The sequence below is a fragment of the Cetorhinus maximus genome, chromosome 7 (assembly GCF_964194155.1).
Source record: "Cetorhinus maximus chromosome 7, sCetMax3.hap1.1, whole genome shotgun sequence".
Taxonomy (NCBI): Eukaryota; Metazoa; Chordata; class Chondrichthyes; order Lamniformes; family Cetorhinidae; genus Cetorhinus; species Cetorhinus maximus.
The window spans coordinates 51,442,707-51,466,099 of NC_135885.1; the positions used below are offsets into that span (position 1 = coordinate 51,442,707).

The following is a 23,393-nucleotide window of genomic DNA, read 5'->3' on the forward strand; positions in this document are numbered from 1 at the left end:
TCCAGCCATTTGAGGGTTTTCACTTGTGAACTTTTTCCTATGTAAATAGCACTTTAAAATCAAAGCTGAACCCCAAATTATTCTGTTTGCTGTGTATTGTGCATATACTTAATTTGTGCAGACATGCAAGTCAGCCAGGACATTCTCTAATTGTGATGTGCCCCTCCACAAACATGTTGTGCATTTGAAATGTAAAGATCACTAAAGATAGACAATGCAGTTGAGATTCAACAGATATTCTGGCAGAAATTCTATTCAGTGCACACTCTAGACAATTGATCCTTTGTCTGTTGTTTTCTGTACACCTTTGAAGCTTCAAGAAGGCTTTCAAAAATATTTTTGTTCATTGTTTTCTAGTTAAATTTAAAATTCGATGCAAACTGTGAATTTTCTTATTGAAAGACCGCTTTATCCATGTTTGCTTAACAGGCATTAAGTTCAGAATTGGCCCATGCCCGTGATGAGACGAAGAAAACCATAAATGATGTCATCCATGCTGAAAACGTTAAGGCAGGCCGTGACAAATACAAGACCCTTCGACAGATACGGCAAGGCAACACAAAACAGCGAATTGATGAGTTTGAAGCTATGTGAAAGTGCAGTTACTTTATATTATGTTCTTTTAAAACAGCTGAACCAACAGCAGAGGAACAAGCAGCACTGTACTGCTAATAAAGAGTAGTGTTTCACCTTGCCAAAGTATTGTATCAGTTATATCTGTGTAAGAGTTGGGTGTAAATTTCTAAGGCAGTTGGTAAATGCCCTTTAAGCATTTTACAGTAAAACAATTAACAACTTAGCTGGAACTATTCAGGAAATAGACTGATTTTTTTTTTTGAACAGGTATGTTTAATTTCAATGAAATGCATGTATGAAGTTTGGCTTGGTCTGTGCAGCTTACCATTAGAGATGTATGAAGTTAATGTAGAACAATTGATACTTTTGTGAGGGCTTAAGCAAACTGCCTTAAATTGAGGGGAGTCTGCAAAATTCATATCTAAATTTCAGTAATTGAGATGTAGTAACTGAATAGTGTTGTCAGATTGAACATCTTTATCTTAAGGTTGGTGTTTCATGTCCTATCATCATAGATGGTTTTCTTTGCCTACCTGTTCACAAAGACTTGCTCAACAGATAGCAGTCCAGCTAGGAAGTAGGATTTGCTATTTGCTCAAGACACAGCAAGCAATGCATTGGCATTAGGTTTTCTGTGTCTACATAGACTAAATTGAAATGCAATATAAAATAGTGAACAACTTTTAATATCAGGCCTTTCTGGCAGGGGAGCATATGAAAACATCAGTCCCAAGGAGGGGACAGTATACTACCTCAATATTATACACATGATGAATGGCCAGTCAAACACCCTCTCCAAGGCTGAATTTTCTGCAAGATATCAATTGAGATTTTTAAAAAAAATCTTGCATCCTTGCCGCTTTGGCACCTTTCTTTCCTTAAAATTCTGAATTGTTAGTAATATTGCAATACTTGTGTTGATCAGACCACTCAATGTTGTATATGTAAAATGATGGCATAGGTTTTTGTATTACACTTAATATGTCTGTTGCTGGTACCCAGATGGTGGGTTTTTTTTCTTCTGCTTGCAGGAGAATGAGTGAATGTATGTGTGCAAATTTTGGGTGAATGGTGCTTCTTGAGATGAGAAGATGAGGTACTGAGGTAACTTGCATTATTAAATCCAAGCGTTTTATGTGGCAAATTCCAGTAGGAAGAACAGTGCATGTTGTCTTGACAGTTGGCTGTCTGTGAAGCTTGCCACATTTCTTGAGCTAAAACATTTGATCAAGTCATTGAAGATTTACTGTAATAACTTAGATTTTGTGCCCTTGCTTCCTCTGTACTTGGTTCAGCTAAATTCCCATTGGTATTATGCACTCATAAATCAGCATTTATTATCTGTAATGATGGTTTATTGAAATTGCCATTTATAGTTGAACATTTAATATGCCTAGTAGGCTAAAGATAATGGGCAATTTTATTGCGCTCTTTTTGTGGCTATTATTGCAGGTTAAGTTTTGATTTACGTCATGAATAAACATCTAGTTTTTTGTAATTGCAAGTGAGATTTCTGTTTATATGCTGAGGGACAGCTGGCAATTCTTAAACTGGTTGCGAATGTTGCGCACATGCATCAAACTGCTTTTTGTGAAATATTTCCACTTGCAGTGTAATAATAGCATACTGTTTGGTGCCTCAGGAACATTCACTGAAGCCTGAGCATTAGTATTTTTATAATGTTCAAGCAGTTTGCCATAGTGAGTTGAAATACTATGCTTCCAATGAATTTTTTTCCTGAAATGCGTACACTAACATTGGTGCATCAGTAATGTATTGTATCATTGTTCGATAATACAACCAGTTATTATGTTCGCAGTTTAATAGCTATATGAGCTAGATTACGAGAATGTTCCATTTATACAATTGTGCAACTATTAAGCTGTATGGCTGAAAATGCAACCACTAGCAGTTAGAACATCTCATAATATAAAATGCATTGGTTTATTTCTTCCAAAATAACTTTAACAAATGCTTTTCCCTGGCACCATGTACCGTGTTGTACAATTTGAGCATAACTATTTTGAACAACATTCATTGGTTAACAATTAAAAAAAAATGTAAAAACCTGTCTGGTGTGCACTCATTCAATAAAATATGGTTTCTCTTTTAACAAGGGTTACTTAAGTGCAAGTGTGGAGATGATGCTGGGTTCGTGATTGTTTTAAGTCAACCTATTGAAATGTTGAGCAATGCTCGAGTGGTCTACTGGGAACTCAACTTGTGGCATTTTCTAAAACTCCCCAATTCTGTCATTTTATTTTTAAGTTGGGCAGAAAGGGTTGGAAATTTAGATCCCACCTAGATACAGTGCAGTAACAATTTTTAAATGTTGTAAAAAAAATCATGCTAACTTGATAATCTTAGTATGATTTACCATTCTTTACCAGACGGTTGAAAATTGACTTGCTTTCAAGATTACTGGATCGTAGTCAATAACTGACTATCAAGGTGTTAAAAAATGCTGGTTTACTCCAGCAGAAAAAAATCTGGGTATGTACCTTGTTCCATGTTTCTATTCAAGTGTATGGAGGCGAAATGGAATATTTTCCTTTGCTTAATTATAATTCATTAATAATATGCATATTCAGGTGGTTCTGGGGTAAATTACAAAATCGGTAAACTTGAATCTGCATTCATGGGTTTCTGTATAGTAAACAACCGTAACTAGTATGTTGCATTGTAGCTTTTGATTTCATCTGCAGGGGCGATGCTTTGTTTGAGCTTTTGCAACAGTACATCAAACTATGAACATTGTTCTCGCAACAGCAGTGAGGAAGTCATAATGGAGCTCCTAAAGTTGAGAATTTTGATATTATTAGAAATCCTACCGAATGGACTTAGCCAGCCAGTGACGATGTTCTTCTATCTTCATTTTTCAAAGACTTTTTTAAAAAAAAATTTAATCCTGCTTCTGAATTTGGTTTGGATCTGTTAGCTCAACTACTCCCAATAGAAGGTGTCTACTGCATAAAGTTTACCAATTCTGACCCCTGCTGGAGATTAGGAAGAAATGAAGTAAGAGAATGTAACTTTATCATGTATTATGGTTCAATAATAAACAAGTTGTGTATATGAAACCTGTTTTTTGACTGTTGCCTTAAAATTATCCAGGCAGCTTCTGAGGTACAATATTCTGGGCTGAGAATTTACCTACTAAATGAATTTGTAGACTGGGTACTATGGGGACCCTCCCAGTTGTGTTTTGTAACAGATTTATTAGGTGAACTAATGTTCCCACTGAGCAGCAATTTGCAATTTATAGCATGTACCATGTATACAACAGTAGCATGCCTCTTTAATATGTGATGGAAATTATATACCACAAATATGGAGACCCAAGCGATACTGATTTCATGAGCAGGAAACAACCAAGTTGTTGGATTATATGATTTGGGTTTAAATTACAAATTTGATTATGGATGATGAATGCCATGTGATCCATATTGGTTGAGCTATTTTAGAATGATCCCAAAATTCTCCCGTGCCATCTAATTTATTACTGTTTTTGCCTCCAGTACTGAGTCCATTCCACATGTTAATCGCTCTTGATATTGGTTATAAATTTGCTTTCACTAGTTTTAATCCCTATAATTTATAGTAACTTTCTGGATTTGCCTTTTCAATGGCATTTGCCACTGTGTAACTTTTTTAAAAATAAAAAAAAAAAATCCCTTCTTGGTTGCTTTCTTTCATCGCTGAAAATGCCAGTTTAATTTTTTTCCTTTAATGTCCCTTCGATCAGCTTTGTGGCTCTTTTTTTGCACTGCTTGCAGTTTTTGAATTAATTCCTTTGGTACTGATCAGAACTGGATATGAACACACTGAAGGTTCTTTAGAATAAAAAGGTCCTTTTTAAAAAAAGAAAAAATCTATCTTTAGTATAGAATTCTTATGGAATTGATCGGCATAACATAACACCACTTCAATAGAGAAACTTATCTTTCAAGAAAATAAAGTCCCTAGAAATGTTGAGGTCTCTTGGTTCAGGCTTCTATGTTGACATTCCTATGTCAGTAAGGTGGTGCCTTGTGTACTCTTTTATCTGAGTGTCTAGTAAGGGCTAGCAAATAACCCTCAGCTCCAGGTCACTGTTTAGTTTGCCTCGTGCTAAGTGAGGGGCACTGGGAAGATGAACATTGACATCTTGGGTGCCTGTCCTGTGTAAAAGCAATATACTACAGATGCTTGCAATCAAATAAAAACAATGTTGGAAAAACTCAGATCTGGTAGCATCTGTAGAGAGAGTTTGTTTTGAGTCCATTTGACTTCAGAGCTGACATGGGGTAGATATGTGATGGGTTTTATGCTGTTGAAGAGGGGATGGAGCAAAACAGGAGGTCAGGGATAGGTTGGAGCTCAGGAGAGATTAAATGGCAAAGATGTCATCGTCATGAGACAAAGGGAGTGGTGATAGTGTTAAAGACTAAGGCAGGTGTTAATAATGGCATAAAGGTCAGCTAGCAGAATGTGTTAACAGAATAAGGGTCAGCACTTTCTGGAAGCAAAACATGAGAAGTTGCAGATCGGACCTGGTTTTTTTGGCGGGTGGGCGGTGTGGGGAGGAGAGAGAAACAAAGTGGACAGAGTTCATGATCTGAAGTTGTTGAACTCAGTTCAGAAGGCTGCAAAGTGCCTAATCTGAACATGAGGTGCTATTCCTCCAGTCTATGTTGGGCTTCACTGGAAATTTGTAGCAAGTTGAGGACACAAATGTGAGCATAAGACCAAGATAGTGAATTGAAATGCCAACCAACAGGTAAGTTGGGGTTATGCTTGCTGATTTCAGTGAAGGTGTTTCCCTAAAGCAGTCACAGTCTGCATTTAGTTTCCCCAGTGTACAGGAAACCACACTTTAAGCAACAAATGCAGTAGACCGAATTGAAAGATTTGAATTGCTGCTTCACCTGGAATGAGTATTTGGGGCCTTGGATGGTGAGGAGGTAAAGGAACAGGTGTTGCCTTCCCATGCATATTGTAGGTGGTGTGCCATGAGAAGCAGATAGTGTTGGGGGTGATATAGAAGTGGACCAGGGTGTCACCTGTCCTGTATTCATTAGTTAGAAAGGTTCAAACAAGTGATTGACAGGGTAAACTACCAGCCTCTAGCCATTTGAGTGCTTGGATATAGGTAACAGGCAGCCACCCTCTTCAGATCAAAGATGGACCAGGGAAGACTGGGATAAGAATTCCTGAACACTTTAGCTACAGTGTGAAATACTGCCATCACAACATAGAGATTAACACACCAGGGACACAAGTGTGGCCAGCTGCAGCTACTGGCTAACCGCATTTTGGAGCTGCGGGTGGATTCACTGTGGAGCATCTGTAATGCTGAGATTGTCGTGGACAGCACGTTCAGTGAGGTGGTCACACTGCAGATAAAGACTAAACAGGCAGACAGGGGATGGGTGACCAGCAAGCAGAGTAGAGGAAAGCAGGTAGTGCAGGAGTCCCCTGTGGCTATTGCCCTCTCTAAGATATACTGTTTTGGCTTCTGCTGCTTTCCCCTGAGAGGTTGTCTCCCCCAACTGTATCCAAGTCCATGCCACCACAGGTGGCTCTGCTGCACAAGAGGGGAGGAAGAAGAGTGGCAGGGCTATAATGATAGGGGATTCAATAGTGAGGGGAACAGATAGGCATTTCCACAGCTGCAAAGAGATTCCAGGATGGAATGTTGCCTCCCTGGTGCCAGGGTCAAGGATGTCGCGGAGAGGCTGCAAGGCATTCTGAAGGGGGAAGAGCGAACAGCCAGTGGTCATGGTACACATTGGTACCAATGACAGGTTTTTAAAAAAAAAAAGGTCCTACAAGCTGAATATAGGGAGTTAGGACGTAAATTAAAAAGTAGGACCTCAAAGGTAGTAATCTCAGGATTACTACCAGTGCCATGCTAGTGAGAGTAGAAATAATATATCAGATGAATATGTGGCTGAAGAAATGGTGTAGATGGGGAGGGATTCAGATTCCTGGGACATTGGGACTGGTTCTGAGGAAGGTGGACCAGTACAAACAGGACGGGACCAATGTCCTTGGGGGTGGTGGATGCTGGTGTTTGCTAGTGCTGTCGGGGAGGGTTTAAACAAGAATGGCAGGGAGACAGCAGAGGGGGGCGGGGGGGGGAAACAAGGATAGAAACAAAAGGCAAAAGTAGAAGGCAGAAAAAACAAGGGTGACAAACAAATGGGGTCGTAGTGCAAAATAAAGTTGAGATGACAAGGTTAAAAAGACAAGTCTAAAGGCATTGAAACACTGAGCATTCGCAATAAGGTAGATGAATTAAGAGTGTAAATAGATGTAAACTCTTATGATATAGTTGCACTTGGAGACATGGCTACAGGGTGACCAAGGATTGGAACTGAACATCCAGAGGTATTCAATATTTAGGAAAAACAGGGAAAGGAGGTGGGGTAGCACTGTTAGTAAAGGAGGAAATCAATGCAATAGTGAGGAAGGATATTGGCTGGGATAATCATGATATGGAATCTGTTTGGGTGGAGATAAGAAACACCAAGGGGCAGAAAACATTGCTGGGGGTTGTCTATAGGTCCCCAAACAATAATGGACATGTAAGGGAAGGCATTAAGCAGGAAATTAGAGACGCATGCAATAAGGGTACAACTGTAATCATGGGTGACTTTAATCTATATATAGATTGGATAAACCAAACTAGCAATAGTACTGTGGAGGAGGATTTCCTGGAGTGTATACATGATGGTTTTTTAGACCAATACATTCAGGAACCAACTAGAGAGCGGGCTATCCTAGACTGGGTATTGTGCAATGAGAAAGGATTAATTAACAATCTTCTTGTGTGGGGTCCCTTGAGGAAGAGCGACGATAAAATGATTGAATTGTTCATTGGAGAGTGAAGAAGTTGAATCCGAAACTAGGGTCCTGAATCTAAATAAATTGAACTACAAGGGTATGAGGCGTGAGTTGGCAATGATGGAATGGGGAACCTTGCTAAAAGGGTTGACGGTGGATAGGCAATGGCTAATATTTAAGGAATTTATGCATGAATTACAACAATTATAACAGGAAAGGTGGCTCAACCATGGATTAAAAAAGAAATTTGGGGATAATATTAGTTCCAAAGAGGAGACATATAAAATTGCCAGAAAAAGCAGCAAGCCTGAGGATTGGGAAAAAATTAGAATTCAGCAAAAGTTGACAAAAAGATTGATCAAGAAATGGAAAATGGAGCATGAGAAGCTTGCAAGGAATATAACCGACCATAAAAGCTTCTATAAATGTGAAGAGAAAAAGATTAGCAAAGACAAGTGTAGGTCCCTTGCAGTCAGAAACAGGGGGAATTATAATGAGGAACAAAGAAATGGCAGAAGAATTGAACACATTTTTTTGGTTCTGTCTTCACAAAAGAGGACACAAATAATTTCCCAGAAATGTTAGGGAACCAAGGATCTAGCGAGGGGGAGGAATTGAAGAAAATCAATATTAGTAAAAAAAATGGTGCTAGAGAAATGAAGTTAAAGGCTGAAAAATCCCCAGGGCCTGATAATCTACATCCCAGAGTACTAAAGGAAGTGGCCCTGGAAATACTGGATGCATCAGTGGTCATCTTCCAAAATTCTATAGACTCTGGAGCAGTTCCTATAGATTGGAGGGTGGCAAATGTAACTCCACTATTTAAAAAAGGGGGAGAAAAACGAGAATAACAGACCAGTTAGCCTAACATCAGTAGTGAGAAAAATGCTAGAGTATTATAAAAGACATGGTAACAGAGAACATTTGAAAAGCATTAAAGGGATTAGACAAAGTCAGCATGGGTTTATGAAAGGGAAATCATGCTTAGCTTATCTATTGGAGTTTTTTGAGGATGTAACTAGTAGAAAAGATAAGGGAGAATCAGTGGGTGTGGTGTATTTGGATCTCAAGGCGGCTTTTGATAAGGTCCCACTTAAGAGGCTAGTGGACAAAATTAAAGCACATGGGATTGGGGGTAATATACTGGCATGGATTGAGAATTGGTTGACAGACCGGAAACAGTGTGAGAATAAATGGGTCTTTTCCTGAGTGGCAGGCAGTGACTAGTGCTGTACCGCAGGGATCAGTGTTTGGGCCCCAGCTATTCATGATATATATAAATGACTTGGAAGAGGAAACCAAATGCAATATTTCCAAGTTTGCTGAAGACACAAAACTGGGTAGGGTTGAGTTAAGGATGGCAGCTTCAGGGCGATTTAGGCAAGTTGTGTCTCTAAGCAAACACATGGCAGATCCAGTATGATGTGGATAAATGTGAAGTTATACACTTCGGTGTGAAAAACAGAAAGACAGTATTATTTAAATGGTGACATTGGGAAATATGGATGTACAAAGGGATCTGAGTGTCCTTGTACATCAGTCAATGAAAGCAAACAGACAAGTGCAGCAAGCAATTAGGAAGGCAAATGGTATTTTGGCCTTCATTAAGGAGGATTTGAGTTCAGAAGTAGGGATGTCTTACTGCAGTTATACAGGGCCTTGGTGAGACCACATCTGGAGTATTGCGTGCAGTTTTGGTCTCCTTACCTAAGAAATGATATACTTGTCATAGAGGGAGTGCAGGGAAGCTTTACCAGGCTGATACTGGAGATGGCAGGACTGTCGTATGAGGAGAGATTGGTTTGACTGGGCCTGTATTCCCTAGAGTTTAGAAGAATGAGAGGGGATCTGATTGAAACGTATAAAATTCTAAAAGGGCTAGACAGACTGGATGCAGAGAGAATGTTTCCTCTGGTTGGGGAGTCTAGAACCAGGGGCCAGTCTGAGGATACAGTGCAGGCCATTTAGGACTGAGATGAGGAAAAATGTCTTCATTCAGAGGGTGGTCAACCTGTGGAATTCTCTACCACAGAAGGCAGTGGAGGCCAGGTCACTGAGTATATTCAAGAAAGAAATTGATAAATTTTTGGATATTAGGGGCATCAAGGGTTATGGAGAGTGGGAATATGGCATTGAGATAGAGGATCAGCCATGATCATATTGAATGGCGGGGCAGGCTCGAAGGGCCGAATGGCCTACTCCTAGTTTCCTCTCTCAATTTCAAGACACAATAGCAGCGTGCAGCATGAACGACTAAACTCAGTTTGAAGGTTGAAAACCTCAGTTAATAGCAGTAACAAAATAATGACAGAGCAGAGATAGAATGCCTTCCCAACCTCTGCCTTTCAACGTGTATATGTAGCTGCACAAAATTCAATGGGACTGATGATTTATTCAGTATTTCTGCCACCCCAACCCACTGTTTTTTCTTACCCTTCAGTCATTCCAAAGTGCATCCTCAATCTCCACAGCTTTGAACTTAAAATTTCATAAAGGCTGAGTTATCAAGTGCCTTCAGGCATGCATTGAATTCCAGGTTATAGACCACTTTAATTGTTATTTCATCAAAATGGTGAGGCAGATTTAGTTTTCAGTTTCTAAATTAATGATAAATTTTCTAAAATAACTGGTAACAAGTTAAGATTACATCTGATAGCTCCCCATTTGATGTAAAATCAATGGGTTTGTAGTTTCTGCTTGTGTAACACTCCATTACATCAAAATGTTTCAGTACATGATTGTGACTGAATGCAGTGACATTGCAAGGAAATAAGTTTTTGCCAACAACATTCCACAACTAGCACCAAATATAAATGGCTAATTTCTTTTTTGTGGCACTGGATGAGGGAAGAATACTAGCATGACATTTGTTTCAATTAGGCAGATTGAATCTTAACTTCCCCATGGAAGAATCCACTTCCAATAATATAGCACTTGCTCAATACTGATGTGTGATGACATTCTTGAGTTCAAGACTATTTGAACATATTCAAATTTGTGACTTTTGAAATTGTAAATTCTGATGCAGAATGAGCCAAACTGATACTTTACATAGTAAAGGATAATACACAGGTGAACAAAAGAGGAAGCTAATTGTGACAAGATGTTTAATTAAACTTTAAATAAGTTTATTGGATTCCAAATCTAAATACCAGTATAAATCTCAAAATTCACCAAGTTTTTGCATATGTTATTTTTCTCTAGGTTACAAAGGTATTTGAAAGCTTTGTTACATTTTAAACACTCAGAACACAAAACAGTAGCACACCTATGATATACTTTCAATTCTACAAATGTATTTGTAGTTGATCTGAATTCAAAGCCAGTGGTTCACAAGTTGGTCTATCATGTTATAAAATTCACTATCCAGATATCCAAAACAGTTCTGCATGAACTATTTTTTGTTCAAAAATAGGAACATAAGCTAGTTAATTGCTATATTTTATCACTGATCATTCACATCCTTAAGGACGTTTCTCCAACCATATTAAGTTTAGACCAAGGTGTAAGCCGTTTAAACTATTGTGATTATAACATTAGGCTTGACTGTGTTGACTATAGGGTTTTAAAAAGTTAAAACAAACCCTAAATGGTTACACAATTACCAGCTTTGTCATTCAATTCTCACTAATACCAGTTTTCTTAAAGACTTGTTGCTGTTCAATTTCTCCTTTCTGCTCTCTGCCCCTCTCACACCTTCAAGAAATTGCTTCGGCTCACTGCTGTAACAGCTTCTGTTTTATAGGGCAGCTCAATGTTGTACTATACTGCAGAAAAAGGCAAATTTGAGACAAACTCCACGACTCCATTTCATGTTTTGATCAACACCAAATGTATTGTTTTTGGCTAGCTAATGTAAAGACCGTACACATTTGAAGTATCTAGGAGACTTCAAATATCTGAAAGGATAAAAAAAGTTATTTGAGGCAAAAGAGTATTATAATTGAACAGTATTGGAGAAGAGAATAGATAGCAGAATTATCCTTGTGAAAGTACGCCAGGTGGTGTGGGTAAGTTGACTGGCAGTTATTTCTAAAGCCATATCTAGAAACCTCCACAAATTATAGGATGCTTCATAACGTGCTGTAAAATGTCCCAAGGTGATGATGCATTGAGATGCTAGGACAGGCAATTCAAAGCTTGGTCACAGAGAGAGGTTTTTAAAGAGTGAGGTGGAGGTTTAGGCAGGAACTACCCGATCTTAGGGCTTGAAGGCATTGGTGCCAATGGAGGAGAGATGAAAATCAAATGTGTAAATGATTTTTAAAAATTTTTTAAACATTCTGTAGAATTGATAAATTTTACAACCTTGAATTTTTTCTGGAAATTGCATACAAGAATGTTTGAAAATAGCTTTTTTTACTTGTTATAATACTTGATTACCTAATTTTGGATACTGCATAAGTGAGTACTGTCACATGACACTAACTGATGTTTATCCAAGTTCAGGATGTTGAAGTTAATAGTTCAATTATAGTTCAATAGTTCAAGCTGTCCTTGCTCCATACATTATTCAGCCATGGTTGGCTTTTCCCCATTGAGTAACAATACATAAAAACCAATTCCTTTCTTCCTTCTCAGCTGGTGTAACAAGCTGATTTGTATTTTAGTAAGAAAATACTATTAGTAACAGCAAGCAGATTTTAAAGGTTTTAGGAATCAAAACTAAAAAGAAATGTCACTTATTCCACAAGATATACCACCTAGCAATTAATGCTGAAATGTGATACTTGACAACTCAAATCTTACTCGTTTTTGCCCAAATAGGGCAAAAGATTTAATTATAATGACCACATCTTCAATTTGATGGGCAACTCCTTTCACTTAAGCGCACAATGATTTTAAAATTAGTACCAATATGTAAATATTGAAGTTTTTGTATATAAACTAAAAGATGCTTATAGATTGAAAGGGTCCTCTGATATTGGGTATTTGTAAACAATGTAAATTCTTACAGATATAAATAATTTATATTGAACATCCCAATAAAATCTGAATATACAGATCTGTGGGAATGAACATTTCCAGGCTGAAAATTTCAATTAAGGGCATGAGCCTGCACGACTGAAGTTGAGCTTTTGCAGAACAGCAGACTCTAATCTGATCTAGCAAATTTGCAGGAACAAGCTACTTTCATCAAATTGAGCAACATTTAACAAGTGGGTTTTAAATATAAGCAAACTAAAGTTTAAAAGAATAAGCAGTGAGCACCAGTCCATGTTATTTCAGCTCTTTCTTGGCTAATTTCCTAACCTTAGTTGCATTGAATACCACATTGAAGCAGAAAGCTAAAAGTAGGTAGGAAACCCTCTGCTCATTTGGGCAAGAGAATAGTACAAGGAGTAAGAAATAAAGGGAAGAGAAAGGAGGGGATATACGCCAGACTGGCTGGTGTATTTACTTATTCTGCTAATGCAAGTTCTATATATCACACTGAGCACTGAGACTAAAGGGTAACTGATCAGTCTAAGGAGTTAAGGGGATGGGATCATTTTGCATGATCCAGTGGACAGGAAACACACAAGTTACTGTGCCACATTAAAAGCAGCTTCCTACAACATTGAGAAACATATACCACCCAGACTTTGATTGCAACACTATAATTCCAGACTAGTGAGTGCAGGAAATGAGAGCTAAGTGTCAACCTTATTTAGGAACCATTTAGTGCTTTGCATATCAATGTAGAAACTAATTAAATGCAGACCAAATTGTAAACTACAAGCTGTTCCTGATGTGACAAACAGGATTTTGTTAAGATTTATTATTTGGGTTAACTAATCCAAATTGTTCTTCAGTTTATTACAGTATTTTGAAAGGTTTCATAGATAATTACAGTCAAACAGATGCTTCACTACACATTGAATCGCTCACCTGAGGTCTATGGGGCCACATGCTTGACCATATACCGTTGTTCTCTCTTGCATTTAAGATCTTTTTTCAAGATTTTTCTATGAAAAGTTTTAAAACTACCAATGGTATGTGCGCTCAGCCTCATACGCAGGGCATAAACTTCCAGTCAAATTTGTGACACACTTACAAGTAATAGCTCACAAATTTACCTTGTATGTTGATAGCAATCTGTAACTGTATCACAACAGAAACCTTATTTATATAGTTTCTATTTATATAGATTCTTAAGCTCATTTTTTCTAAAAATACCTGGGGAGTGCCTCTCTGAATTAAGTTAGTTGTCTTAATTATGGAAAATTGTATTAACATGAGGAGAGGGAGGGAATTCCCTGTGAAAAACAAAAACTTCCACAACCCTGTGTTGTACTTTTCCATTTGACTGTATGCAAGGTCTTGTTCTGGTCTACAGGTGACAGTATAGTCACTACAAGTACACATGATACATGCCTATTCAAGTCCAAAGGACCCTCATTCCAGGTTAGAGCAAAAGCTGAATCATAGCTTTGTAATGGAAGTCTGCACCATCATCATTTACCCCAAAGGTCAATTCCAACTTTTGCAGTCAACGTGTGAAATCTGAAACTCGACAAGCTAAATCTCTGCAGGCCTATACTTTTAGCTGCTGCTCTAGTATCCAAATTTGGACCCACTCAAATTCACTGTCATAGCATCCATATTGGAGGATGCTTTTTGATAATTAAAAAAATGAGCACTGGAAATGGCAATTTTCAATAGCCTGTTTGCAAATGTTAAAAAACTGACTCTTTCAAGCAATGCTCCCTCTAAGTCGTTTGGGTTCATTTGGAACTTACCCCATAGGGAACATAACAGGTGGGCATTACCAATGTTCCCTTTAACATGTGTAACTACGCAGCAATCTTAAAAGGACTGCACAGTGCAACAAACAGGATATGTACAGCAAAGAAAAATTAGAGCAACTGGTTGTGAGCAAAGCCTATATTAATTTACCACTTCTAGCCTGCATGTGACTTTATCTGAAAAACAATTTTCATAAAATGGATGCCTTTTGTTGCTACAAGAACCTTGCGTAATTTAGCTCCTATGGACAGCAGCAGCCCAAGGCAGTCTCCTAATAATTCTAGCGACTTAGTAAAGGCCCTAAAGATGAGGGGGGCGGGGGTGCGAATTGCTCACAACATATCCATTCTTGTATTGGAAACTTTGTAACAAGTAATGGCATATCTGAATAAGTACTTTATATAATTGCATAATTTAAATTGGAGGGATGAAGGTGCTGCATCCTTTACTGACCCTTCACATGGGCAATTGTTGCTTTCTGATAGCTCCCGATCTATTGTGTATTAAGAAACTTACATCTAGTCCTTTGCTAAGCCTGGGGGCAGCTTCACCACTCATTTTGCAACAGTAAAAGCATACATCATATAGGTATCTATCACTGTAAATGATCCAGTATATTCAACCTTGAACCCAGGCACTATCATTAATGAAGTTAAGATAAATACTTGTGGTTGGTGATGTGTAATTTGGATGCCATCATGCACTACAAAAAAAGGCTCAAGTTTTAGTGAATGGAATAGAGGATAGGGTAAAAGGAATAGTGAATAAGCAAAAAAAGCCTGCAATTCTGGTCAGTATATTCTCCCATTCTGTTGTGTACAATGTGAGAAATAATAATATGGGATAGAGTCACAGCGTTATGTACAAGAGAGAATTTTTGAGCTGCTGGCAGGGAGCCCCATCCATTAGCATCAGATATTAGAAACCTGAATTTAATTTTCCAACCATTATTGTCAATGCACATCCATTAAGCAGATTTACGCCCAGTGCACAGGTGAAATTTTGATGAGACTCCTTACCAGCAATGCAGTCATGAAATTATTCTTATTAAAGTGATTTGCAAAAGAAGCAAATGTGATGTGAGAAAAATTTTTTTCACACGAGTGGTTCGGGTTTGGAATGCACTGCCTGGAAGCGCGGTGGAGGCAGGTTCATTTGAGGCATTCAAGTGGGCATTAGATGATTATTTGAATAGAAACAATGTGCAGGGGTACAGGGAAAAAGCAGGACAATGGCACTAGGTCATAATGCTCATTTAGAGAGCTGGTGCAGACATGATGGGTTGAACGGCCTCCTGTGTTGTTAAAATTCTGTGATTAGTATACAGTATTCCCAAACTAAAGGAGAAATGTGACAGAAAATGGAAAAGCTATATGGCAATTAAAACAAGAGCTCTACTTGGAGCAGTGAGTGATTGTAACAAATACTATGGAAGGAAAGGATAAGTGAATAGCAAAATTCCCTTGGGAGCAAACACCTGTAAGACTTCAGAAGTTGCAGAAATCAAGGCACTAATAAATTGGGCATTATTTTTACTTCCCAGAAACTTGTTTGTAACTTTCTAATATAGAAGTAAACTGTTTCTTCAAACAAAGTTTCTCTTTATGCCATGCTCAGTTCACCCATTAAAATAAATGAAAATACTATATATGCAGACATCTAAAACTGATGCAATACTATATATACAAAGCTGGATCAGGATATCACAATAACTTAGGACAGACAAAGGAAATTTCCATCAGGTGATAGCTCGAGCTAAAGTTTTGACAGTGCCCATAAAATGACAAATTACATGTTTTTAGCCCAATCCTACACAATTAGGTCTGATGATAAATATTTAAAAGCAGATGCTTGAGAAGCAAGATCAATAAATATGTGAGCAATGGAGTACATCACACTTAAACATTCCTTAAAAAACCACAATCATTTAGCAATAGTTAAACAATTAAGATAAAAAAAGGGTTTACAAATGTAGACTGATTTCATTATTGCATAAATCACCTTAGATCTTCAATATAACTCCTTTCAAAGTTACACTATCAATTTACTACAAAATCATCAGCTGCGGCTGATAAAGATTTACATGACTATTTTAATCTAACCCCATTTTACATACATTGTGCAATGATCTACCATGCCATTTAAAATGTATACACATATAATTATTAGAAGTTATAAATATGCTTGTACGATACCACCAGTGCAAGTGCCAAGGAAAATGTCAATTTGTATTAGGAATTTTAATATGCATACCTCCCTCCCCCTTAAAAAAGTGTTGACACAGTGACTCATTATAAAGTAACAAAGTGAACAAGATGTTAGTTTTGGTAGATTTAGGTACAATAAATTATCACATGAATTTTATCAATCGCCAGCAAGCATGCTTTCATGTTTCATATGGATTTCCTGTTTCTGCTTACAAGCAATAAGAACAAAGATTTTAACAATTGGAGCAAGAAATTCTTATTATCTTTGAAACCCAATGTCAAGCAATTATGGATAATATTTTGAAATGCAAGAGAAATGCTGACTAAAGATTAAACATTTCATAGAATAACTGACCTCAATGCTGTCTTACATTAAAATATCGAGGTAATCATAAAAGTAGTTTGAGGCTGGATATTCACACAAACAGTTCAAAACTATAATTTACCATGAGCAGATCTATTATTGTAGAGTTAAAGCTGAAGTACAATACTGGCTGTGCATGAAAATAATATTCTAGCTGCTTGTACCAAAAGTCATGTGCATTAATGTCAGCTGCATTATATTGAAGCTCTTCACAACCCCCAATATGCTTAATTATAGAAAGCAGATATCACAAATGTTTGAAAATATTTGTTCATATTTTACTGTTGAATTTATAATAAAAACAAATCATTAAGTTTCAAAATATTGATTAATTACTTTGAAATTGTAGAATATAAAATGATACAATTAAAGTACTGTTGCATCTGAAAACAACTTGATAAATTAACCATTTGGCACCAGAAGACATGGCACCTGAGTGGGGGAAAGGGGAAAAGGAGTTAATTATTCATGAATATCATTTCAAAATTCCAATCTTGACCTAAATGTATGAAAACTATCTGTAACTTTTCAGCAGACTTACTAGATTTTATAGTACCAATACAAACAGAGCTTTATAATGATACTGTAGAATGTGTGCAATTCAAAAATCAGCAACATCGTACTGTAAATGAGGAAGGAAACACTAATGATTACTATTATTGTATACAACAATTTGTTATGGATATGTGCTGAACATGGTTCAGAGTATCAGTTATGGCTATAAGCACAATGCCCTGTTAAAAAAGCATTCATACCCAAAGTCTACTTAGTGTGACACATAGTGTCACACAAGTAGTGAAAAGGTTATTCTATTAGGTGTGTTTGGACATGGTTTTAGGAACCATTTTACCATGTTCCTTGAAATTTGTTATTTTTTTTCCTGCTTGATTTAGTTATGACATACACACAGTACATGGAAATATCCATTCAAATATGCAAGATTCATTGGCTTTTTCTCAGGCTGCAAGATGGTATGCTGCATGGAATCCACACATTCCACCTTAAGGGGGATTGAAGAAAAAAAATGGCCAGAGTCTAATACTGGTCAGCTGTCCAATAATGGAATAGCATTGACAAGTCTAAAAAATATTGATTGAAATCTGGAGTTTGTAATTGTATGGCTTAAAGGAGGAAAAAAATGTTGGATACGCTGTAACTATCCAACTGTAACAATACTGACAAGCTTTTTCAAGTGTGCTGACGATACAAAGTTAGTTGAGAATGTAAGCTGTGAGGAAGACACAGAGGTTGCAAAAGTTAACAGTGGATAAGAACATGGCAGATGAAATATGTGTGGATGTCTGAAGTTATGCATGTTAAAGGAGAAATGGCAAGAGACTGGGACATATTGGTATAAAAACAGAAAACACCAGAAGTACCCAGTAGGTCAGGTAGCATCTGTGGAAAGAGAAACAGGGTTAATGTTTCAGGTTCTTTTTTTTTCAAATTTCCAGCATTTGCAGTATCTTGCTTTTTTATTGGGAAATGTTGGTGTTTAGAGGGTCCTGGGTGTCTTTATACATAAATTATAAAAACTTAATATGCAAGTATTGCAAGCAATTAGGAAAGCAAATGATATGTTCACTTTTATTACAAAGAGATTGGAGTATAATAGTGAAGATGACTTATGCAATTGTATAAGGCCTTGGTGAGATCACACCTGGAGTTCTGTACAGGAGTACTGCCTTAGAGGAAGCACAAAGGTTCACCATTAATTCTTGGGATGAGGGGATTGCCCTATGAGAGGAAATTGAGTGGTCTAGGCCTATATTCCTTGGAGAATGAGAGGTGATCTCATTGAACCATTTAAAATTCATAAGGGACTTGAACAGGGTAAATGCAGGGAGAATGTTTTCCCTAGCTGGAAAGTCCAGAACTAGGGGCCACAGTCTCAAAATGAGGAGGAGATGGGCATTTAGGACTGAGATGAGGAGAAACTTCTTCACTCAATGTTGACTTCTGGAATCCTCTACCCCAGAGAGCTGTGGATGCTGTTACCATTGAGTATATTCAAGATGGAGATCGACTAATTTTTGGTTAAGGAAATTAAAAAATATGGGAATGGTGCAGCAAGATGGAATTGAGATAGAACATCAGCTATGATTTTAATGAATGTTCGAATAGATTCTTGGGGATGAATGGCCTGCTCCACTTTCTTACATTTCATTTTCAAATGCATGTGTATATTATTAAAGGAGCACCAATATCATGGTAGAGTTTTGTCAGGTTTTCAATTTTATTTTTTTCAATATTTTTGTTTACTATTCATTTTCTTCAAATCAAGCTCACCCTATCACCTTAAGTTGAAATCAGGGTTCAACTTATGGTTATTCTCCACAGTTTACAACCATATCTTTAGCCAACAGCTAATCCACTTGTTGCAGAGGTAACAACAACAGCTATACAGACATTTCAAAATTCAGTTAACAATCTTCCGCAGGATGGCATCCCACCTTGCAGCCAAGCCATGAAGAGAAGAGAGAAATTACAAGATCAACTGGTGGATTGGTCAGTCAGTGCTAAAACTCAAAGTTGTAACTTACGCAGAACCAGTGAAAAGTAAAATGAACTGCTTTTACAATTGTTTGTTATACTTGAGAGAGAGAGAGAGAGAGAGGCATTTTGCTGCCCAGGAGGCAGTGTGTCCAAACTTGATGTCTTCCAACAAATGAAAAACAATAATGCAAAAATTCTGCAAACTGATGCTTAATTTCAAGGATCTGGTAAAATGTTGCCCAAATGGTCCCTAATCACATTTACACAAGTTTGTGTATTTACAGTATTACTAAATATAAATTTAAAACTGTATTGTAGATTTTATTTTAAAGATACAATTTGTATCAACAATGAAAGGTCATTTCTGGCCATTTAGAACTTTGCTTAAGGCTGCAATGCACTCAACAGCTAAACAGAATGAATAGCTAAAAAGATTCCTTGTAGGATGAATATGACACCGCAGCTGGCAAAGTCCATTAAAAATACCAGAAACAACTCATTGAAACTAAACAATCTGTTTGTTTCTACTTTTAAAAAAAAATGTGGCAAGATAAATCAGGCCTGCTCATAATACCATAGCCCGAGTGCATTATTAAAAATCAGTATACAATATATTTTAAAATGCTTAAACTAAATTAATTTAAAGGTTGTTTTTTTATTGCAACCTCAAAACTTAGCACAGTACCAATATATATTCTCAAATAATAACTGTTACTTCTGCTCAGCTAGTAATGGCCATTAGTTAAAAGTCAGCTGCATTTTGGATCATACTATTCAATTAGTGGTAAAGCTGAAATCTGTATTTACATACCTTTACCACCAATATGTTCTCAAAATGTAAAGCAAAAGTGCCATAAGCCACTAAATGTATTGTTTTGAGAAAAACGTCAGACTTCCTACTTATATCTTCAGGTTAAAGCTGCAATATATCATGGAGACAGTAGATCATATCACCAGTATTTAAATTTTAAAAAGGTGCTTTAGCATATACATTTTATGTTTCCTATAGCAAACTGCAGCCTTAAATAACACAATTCTAAAAGTTATTGATAGAAACACACAAAAAAATCCCTTTTGCAGAGGGTACTTCTTTACACTGTATACTCTATTTTATCTCCTTGTCTGAAGAATCTCAAATGCAAGCTACCTCAGCATTTGGGCTGAGAAATAAGAACACCAAGATGATGCATTTCAATTCAATAACCCAGTTTTGACTTTTCTGCTAGAATAGCTGCAGCAAGTTGCTGGGCATCAATTATATGAGGATTCCTTTTCATCACCATCTGCACAAGGTCAGCAGGAAATATGTTGCACAGATTTATGAAGATCTTGTCACGGGCATCCTGTAATCTTTGTGGATTTGGAGGTTCAGGAGGTAGCCCACTCCATGGCATCCTCCAGGTCTGCTCCCTTTTTTCAGGTAGGCTTTGGAATGTAAACTGATCATAACATGGCTGAGTTGGATTGTTCGGTAACGAATACCCTTGTGCGTAACCATAACTATCCATACCATAGCCAAGCCTGTTCCAACTGGCAAATGTTTCTTGACCTATATAAGGTTTTCTTTGCCTCACTGGTAGGTTTTCATATAAACGCGAGTCTGAAAAGCTTTCTATCCTTGTAGTTCCTAGTGCTCTTCCCATGTGCATGCTCTGTGGATGCTGGGCATTGTGAGGTACAGGGCGATATTCACCAGGACAACTAGAGCGGGCTCCAATTACTGGGTGCTGCAAATGTGATGCCATACAAGATATTGAAGTTTTATGCAATGGCTTTTGCTCTTCTTGACCATAACTTTGTACTCTTGTTAGAGTATCATGATAACCATGAAGAAAGGGCTGATGTCGATTGTGATACTGGTGACATTTGAGGTTTTCCTCAAGCACAGTAACTGGGGAACTTAGATAGGCTCGTTCATTATACCCAATATATGAATCACTGCTACCACAGCTAATACTACCTTCGCTGCTACAATCAGATCCTACATGGTTTAGTCCATATTCTTTATCTACAGAAAACTGGTCAGGGCTGTGTGTACCAGATACACCAAGGTTATGATATGGATTCATCATGGAATAATATCCTCCATCAACAGGAGAATCACATTTTGGATGCTGGTTATAGGATTTGTGTGTTCCACGGCTATTATTCACCAGAATCGGGGAGTACTGTGTTGGCACCCCTTGTTCTTGTGTCAAAAGGTGCATTCCAGAACCTGATACTGCACTACCTTGGACTTTTGCAGCTGAAGGATTTGATGCACCAATAAGCGAGGGCACAGACCTAGTTTCCAATCTGGTTTTGTTGCTGAGTTTCTCTTCAACCTCATTATAAAGAGGTGTTTGTATACTTGGGTCAGACTGCCTTTTAGGACCTGTACATTTGACATCAAACATACCCTCAATTTTGGTATTAGTTGGAACACTGTTGCTCTTCACCAAGCCTCCTTCATTAGTGGTTTTCATTATTGAATTCTTTGCACTAGCACGGAGTTCATCAGCCACAGAACGTTGAGGTTGTGTGCCTCGTTCTGGATGGTAGTACTTACATTTGTGTCCATAAGTGCACTTTTTTCCTGTTGAAAACACAAGTGGGTTTTAAATGAATACTTTTGAACAAATGTGCCATATAGTTATTCAAATCCAAATGTAAAAAAAAAATGCTATTCAATAAACATATTACAAAATACCATACTTGTATAAAAGGAACTTACTACAGGTGCAACCAAAGAAAAATTGGATGTACTTGGTGGTTAATCAATTACAAATAAGTCAGGTCAACTAAAACTTAATCACGTGACAACATGACAGTGAAGCATCAGTTTGTGCCAGTTATTTGACTGAGAATTAAATTAACGCCTGGTTAATTGCTCCTCTACAGGGTTCAATTTATTGCCTATTTTGGTTTTATCAAATTTTTTTGACACCATTCATCAGGGCAGACCCTAATTAGCAATGCAATCCATGTCATGAATGTAGAAGGACACATTATCAAAATTGAAACAGGCATCATTGCTACAGGTATTAATTATTCTACAGTTCAGTATTGGAAAATTTGGTGTCCGGTGTACATTCAAGTCATTTCTCTACAGTGATAAATATACTGTTTTTCAGCAAAAAACAAACATGAGTGCTGAGTCAGCTGATCACTTTCTGGAAGCGGTAGGGCTGCTGTAAATGGCATCAGTATCCCTCACCAAAGGAGGAAACATCATTGGAAATGCTGGCCTGGATTTTCATTCCCAATCACCATACAGTGACCCTCCTGAAAAGACAGACAGGTTTGTACTTACATAGTAATTAACACCTACTTAAGGACCTCATCCCCTGCCACTGGTATTCATGGGAGGGGGAAGTTGCCATGCGGGTAATCCAAAAGGCAAACCTGGGCCTCCAGGGGGAAGGGTCTCCTTCAAAAGGTGCTCAGTCTGATCAAAGGGCCTGACATTGGGAATGCGGGAGGGGGGGGGCGGCGGCGCTGACAGCCTTTCCCTTTTTCCCAACTGCCCCCCAAGCCAGGGACCCCCTCCCATGACACTTGTTCTGAGCTCACTCACCTGTGGCCTAGTCCCTCAGTGATCCTAGGCCTCCGATGGGTACATTGCCAGCAGCTGCCACTGCTGGCAACCAACGGAGAGCTGCTGGCTTGTGATGGCTGGCAGTTCTCAGCAGGACTTCCGCTCCTGGGGTCCTAAATCCTGGGGAAGGCCCGCTGTTGGTCAGTTAACTGCCTGATGGGCAATTAACCCCATGGACCTTCCCCAAAGGAGGTGACATGGGATTCTAGCCTGCTCTCCAGCCAGTGGGTGAGATCCCCATCACCTGGGTTAAATTCCACCTCATGTGGGATACATATAGAGAAGTCTAAACTGCAATTTGGCTGCAATTTATTTTTTCACTTGTGGGCTATGTGAAATGTTATGACAGCATGCACGTATACTGTATGTTGTATTTCAGATGAGCATAAAGGCAAGATTGAACTGATAAATATCCCATGCCATACATATAGAGAAGTCCAAACTGCAATTTGGCTGCAATTTATTTTTTCACTTGTGGGCTATGTGAAATGTTATGACAGCATGCACGTATACTGTATGTTGTATTTCAGATGAGTATAAAGGCAAGATTGAACTGATAAATATCCCGTGCCTCAGTGATTGGTGGCAGTGCTTACACCTTACGTAAAAAGATTTA

At 37.9% G+C, this 23,393-nt stretch overlaps 2 protein-coding genes across 3 annotated transcripts in view; one reads left to right on the plus strand and one right to left on the minus strand.

Annotated features, from left to right (window-relative positions):
* Positions 1-2,645, plus strand: part of LOC144682782 (radixin) — an 86,013-nt gene extending 83,368 nt beyond the window's left edge. Inside the window, exon 14 of the mRNA XM_078545481.1 lies at positions 430-2,645. Coding sequence (XP_078401607.1) covers positions 430-594 — 165 coding nt within the window. The 3' untranslated portion in view covers positions 595-2,645. The remainder of the gene's footprint in view (positions 1-429) is intronic.
* A 7,865-nt stretch (positions 2,646-10,510) lies between these two features.
* The window catches only part of LOC144682785 (putative ribonuclease ZC3H12C), an 83,898-nt gene continuing 71,015 nt past the window's right edge, over positions 10,511-23,393 (minus strand). For both annotated transcript variants that reach the window (XM_078545488.1, XM_078545487.1), the window contains exon 6: positions 10,511-21,775. In XM_078545488.1, the coding sequence (XP_078401614.1) occupies positions 20,397-21,775 (1,379 nt within the window). In that variant the 3' untranslated portion in view covers positions 10,511-20,396. The remainder of the gene's footprint in view (positions 21,776-23,393) is intronic.